Raw genomic sequence first — 5423 nt, 5'->3', positions numbered from 1 at the left:
TTTTTCGGAACTGGGGATTGAACTCAGGCCCTTGTTCCTGCCAGGGAAGCGCTTATTCCACTGAGCCATCTCCCCAGCCCCTAGAATTAGTATTAGTTTATAATTTCATTTTAAATAGTACCTACCTCTGAATATAGCCAGTTTTACCTCAGCCAGCTAAAAATTTATTTTAAATCTATCCTAATTTGTATTGTTTTCTTTCATTTTTATTGAAGAGTAAAACCTAGTTAGAAGAGCAGACTTAAACAAATGACAGCAATTCTTGACAAGGACTGAAGATACATGTTAAAAGCCTTATGAGTCAGTAATTTGTGTAATCACAGATTAAATGAATAGTATTTTTTTTTCTGCAGTGTCCCACTGTCATAATGTCCCATTTTCAAAGGGTCTCAAAGCATGCTGGCAAATGTTTTACCTTCCCACTTTGGTTGGGTGGAGCAGTGGGGGACCCTGTAAGAGATGTTGATGTGGTGCTATAAACGTCTGTGAGATCACATCCCAACAAAATGGCATAAAGCAGCATATGCGAATTGAGTACAAGACATTATAGTCCGGTGTGCTCCACTTCTCTGCACACATCATCATCACACGGTGCCAGGAGCCAGCCTGCTGTCAGACCTGAGGAAGCTCTTGCCTTATCAGGTTATTTACATTAAAGCTAGTGTTTTTGGATAATGACACTGCCCTTATATGAATATTCAAACTAAAGTTTGTTATTCTTGTTTCTCAAAAAATGTCATGATTCTGCCTTACAGACATTTGAGCTGCACATTGTTTAAAAGTGATATCTTGGGTTTTTTCTTCCTGACTTATTTTCCTAGACTGATCCTGTTGAGAACACTTATGTACGGAACCCGAGCATCAAGTTTTCCAACCAGTCAAGGTCCACATCTCCTTCCACATCTAGTGAAGCTGAGCCAGTTAAGGTGCCTCATTGGAGCAGCCTTGCTCCCCAACTTTACACTTGTGTCAGGAAAGAGGGACTTGAAAAAAGGGAACTCTGTCTAATCAAATACATTGTGTCATAAGTTATAGTTTATTAGAAATCATTACATTTAACTGATAATGGATACGGGAATGGAAAAATAAGTAGAAAATTGTTCCCAAATAGTTCCCTGAAATAGGTGAAAAATTTTATTAGCTATATAGTCTTTACTTACAGAACTATGTAGAACCAAGGATTCATGTAAATGTTGGAATTACCATAAACTCTGTAGGCATATGGCCATGAGATACCATTCTCATGTTTTAATTCTTCTAATTTAATAAGCCATAATATAACTTAGCTATTGCATCATAAGCACAACCTAAAACTAAAACTGCCTCTACTGGCTGCTTAGTAGTTTATTCTCACTGCTAAGTTAGCCGTAGACACTCAGTCAACTAAATCAGCCCTTCTAATAGTACACAAAAATCTACGTTGTGTTTTATTTACATTCCATGTTAGTCAATTCTTTAAACAGCCACTTCACCAGTTACAGCAGCAGAGCCAGTTCTACACAAGGAAGACCATTCTCTGCCCTAGCTAGTGAAGTCCTGGTCCTTCATAGAGCATCACGCAGTGCAGGCACAGCTCCCTGGCTTCTCTGCCTGTAATCTCCAGAGCTGGATTTAACTTCCCTCTGAAGTAAACACCCACACCCAGTCTGAGGAGCTGTCTGTAGTTAAGTGTGAGCTGGAGACAGTCTGTGACTTATGTCCCTCCATAGAGCCTTCCAATTGGTTAAGTTGATGAGGCCCTCTGATTTTAGTTTCAGTTGCTATAATATTTGGAGTTAATGCAGTTTTACTTCAATGAAATATTTCAAGCATGTGCAGAATAATATAATAAAGACCCTTGTAACACCTCCAGATTTAACAGATATAAACATTTTGCCCTATTTTTTTCACAGAAATAAAATATTCCAGAGACAGTTCAAACATCCTCCCCTGTACCATTCTCCTCTCCCATTTCTCATATATACTTAAATATAGTTGGTGTGGGTTCTGCCTGCCTTGATTTTACATGTTTATTTTATTTGTATTCATAATCAGTATGTGATAATGTTTGTCATGTAGTTAAAATTTACACAAATGTCACCTGTATCCTCCTGCAACTTCTTCATTTTAAGTGTGCTTTGAGGTTCATTTATACAGATACATGTCCATGTAGTTCATTTCTTATAATTGCTGCATTATATTTTATTGAATGAATATGCCACAACCACTTATCCATTCTATGGTTCAATATATAGGTTGCTTCCAATTTTTTATCACTACAATTACTATAAACCCTTTTTGTTTCTTGGCTTGTTCATGCCTTTGCCCATTGGTCTGTTGAATTATTTTTTTAAAGTTGTTTTTTGAAGTGTTCTATATATATTTTTAAGACTTCCACTTTTTGTGTCTTTTTAAAGCAAATCTATGACATATGGATATTATAAAGATTTTCTTCCATGTTTTCTTCTAAAAGTTTTATATTTTTGCTTTTATGTGTTTAGGACCTTACTCAAGGTGAAATTTATTGTTATGAATAATGGGAAATAAGGATCTAATCTCTTTTTACCATATAAACAACTGGTTCTCCTTTATTTCCCCTCCTTTTGTTTATATGCTCTGCTTTGTATGCCTAGGTCTGATGGGAGTTGGGGTTCCCTTTTCTTACCCACTCTTATTTGTATTATTCCTGCACTGACACGCTTTCTTGATTACTATAACCCTAAAATAATTCTTGACTCCTAGCATGGTGATCCACCCCCATTCAATTTACTTTTTCTTCTTGACCCATTAGTTTTCCATACTATTTTTAGGAGTAGGTTGCCAAGTTCCATGTGGGACTTTTAATTGGAGTTGTACCACATTTTAGATTTATTTGAGGATAATCAACATCTTCATGTTAGATATTTCCATCTATGAACAAACGCAGTATGCATTGTAGCCAGGTATACTTTTACATCTTTCAATAAATTTTCATTATTGCCAATATACTCCATACTACTTGCTAGATTTCTTCCTAAACAACTTAATATTTTTGTGCTGTAGTGTGTGGGATCCTTTTAAAACATTTTATTATGCTTTGCTGGTCTTTATAAATTCTGTTGATCGTATAGTCTGCACCTTTGTTTTACTCTTAATTTTAATAATTTTTCTTGAACTTTCTGTAGAATACTAATAATAGTGTTGTTCCCTGTTAATTGTTTTCCATTAATTTTTATGTAGATTGTCAGTGTTTTTATTGAATTTCTATACTTCTCAAATGTGAAGTTTATAGTTTGGGTTCAAAATTTTTCAAACTGTCCAAAAGTAAATAAAATTTAGGCTAGAACTAAAAATTACAATTTAAAGATAACTGAAAAATTCAACTGAATACCATCTTAACACTATAGTAAACATAAAATAGGCTACTTTGGGAAGTTTTACAGTAACAGGGAAAGAGGGACCATCCACTCACCTTTTAATATTATTTAGCATTCTAAAACCATGCAAGGATTAGCTGTTCTTTTAATTACTTGCTTAACATCCTAAAGGTTTCTCATGTCTTTTTTATGCCTAATTAAACAGTAACCTTTTTCCTACAGTAATATCCAATAAAATCAGATTATTTTCATTCAAAGATATATCTTATCCCATAAAATAAGACTCTTCTAGCTACAAAGATATGGTCTGTAGCTAAATTTGTATGAAATTCAGAATTTCAATATCATTAAATAATTTAAATTCATTTGAAAAATTAATTTTTGCACAAAAATTTCACTAATTTTTATCTATAGTCAAAGCCATTATATTTGAGATATATATATATATAAAATCTACATGTACATTATAATGTACATATATATGTATAGTATGTCTTCTAAACACGGAAGTTGGATATTTAAAAATAATCTCAATATTTTTATTATAACTTATTTTTTAAAGATCAGTATGACAAATTCAGATGGTGAAAATGGCCTCATTTTTATGTAGGCCACCAGCTATAATTGTTTTGTTTTCCTGTGAATCTTCTTTTTAAAATTATTTATTTTTAAATTTCCAGATTGGAATAATATTTACTTATTGGACAAGTGTTTCATTTGTAGATATTGCAGGCTGAAATTAAGTTAGCAGTAGTATGTGAGCTTTACTTTGACATTAACTGGTAGACATTGCCTTGTTGACACTGTTCTTATTTACATTGGTTTCTCGCTAATTATTTTTGAAATAAATTGAGTTTTTCATGACGTTTATTTCCATTTTGCTTCCTGGGTTCAGATTGCAGACTGTGCTCCACTTCCAGCTCACACTCCAACCTTAAGGAAAAAGGGATGCCCGGGCTCAACTGGCTTTCCACCTAAGGTATTGAATCTATTATAAGCATAGTATAGTACCCCAAAAAGTGAGAATAGATTTTATCTGTTTTGTATATTTGCTGTGATTTTGACACTTATTACTTCAAAGTTAAAAAAAAATGAGCTGAAAAAGAAAAGAAATTCCCTGTGAGTAGAAATAATGATCACTGATAAAGGTAGGGAGAACGCTTTTTTTTTTCTTTTATCTTAAATTCAATGTTTCAAAGTCTATTAAAGTATGGAGTGATGTTTCCTCCAGGTACTCCTTCTGTTTGTTGCCTAAAGGCATTCAATTGAGGTCATTTGTACAGTAATCCAGTGCAAGTTATACAGTGGACACCAGGTGTGTCCCTCAGAGGTAGGCATGGTTCAGTTCCTAATATGGAAGGAAGCAGAGAGGGTTACGTTGCAGAAGGAAGGAAGTAACTAAAAGCATTAAAAGAAAGTGCCTCTAGGAAGGACTTGGGACAAAGAGTTTTTTGGGGTTTTTTTCTTATAGTGTGTACAGACAGTACTGACACAATGTGTGTACCTTTGGTTGGTGCCTAGGAACTCTAGCACCAATTACAAAGTTAATAATAAGATAGTCTGTGTTCTGCCCAGAATAAATTCTCAGTGCTGCTTTGAGACTGGCTAAAGACCTAAGAAACTTCTAGCATAGAATGGTTTGAAGTTGAATCAGAGGTGACAACCACCTGAAGTTCCAAGATGTCACCCTTTCCCTGAATAGTAATGGTGGTCAGATCATTGTATTTAAATTTTTTTTCTTTTTTTCTTTTTTTTTTAGTACTTAGAACTGAACCCAAAGCCTTTGCTCTGAGCTACATCTCTTGCCCTTTGTTGCATTTTGAGACAAGGTCTCACTTGGTATTGAGTTGCCCAGGCTGAGCTCAAACTTGTGATCCTCCTGCCTCAGCGTCTCAGAGTGTAAGGATCACTGATGGGGCCCACATACCCCACTAGCTTTTTGTTAATATGATGTTTATCGCTTTCGGGAAAAAAAAAAATACTTTATAAGGTTTTTTTAAATCAAACTTAACATTTATTGGAATGCAGAAAGTTTTTACTCATTTAAGTAATGTGTTAAAGAGAAATAAATGGCTGGATTTGTTTACA

The 5423-nt window shown here is 34.3% G+C and overlaps 1 protein-coding gene across 1 annotated transcript in view; it reads left to right on the top strand.

Annotated features, from left to right (window-relative positions):
• Nucleotides 1–5423, top strand: part of Cdc42bpa (CDC42 binding protein kinase alpha) — a 358545-nt gene that overhangs the window by 302964 nt on the left and 50158 nt on the right. Inside the window, exons 23-24 of the mRNA XM_023710189.1 lie at nucleotides 822–926; nucleotides 4231–4314. Coding sequence (XP_023565957.1) covers nucleotides 822–926; nucleotides 4231–4314 — 189 coding nt within the window. The remainder of the gene's footprint in view (nucleotides 1–821; nucleotides 927–4230; nucleotides 4315–5423) is intronic.

Source organism: Octodon degus, unplaced genomic scaffold, assembly GCF_000260255.1.
Source record: "Octodon degus isolate 3935 unplaced genomic scaffold, OctDeg1.0 scaffold00017, whole genome shotgun sequence".
NCBI lineage: Eukaryota > Metazoa > Chordata > Mammalia > Rodentia > Octodontidae > Octodon > Octodon degus.
The sequence above is the reverse complement of the archived record's forward strand: the minus strand, read 5'-3'. Positions and strand labels throughout refer to the sequence as shown.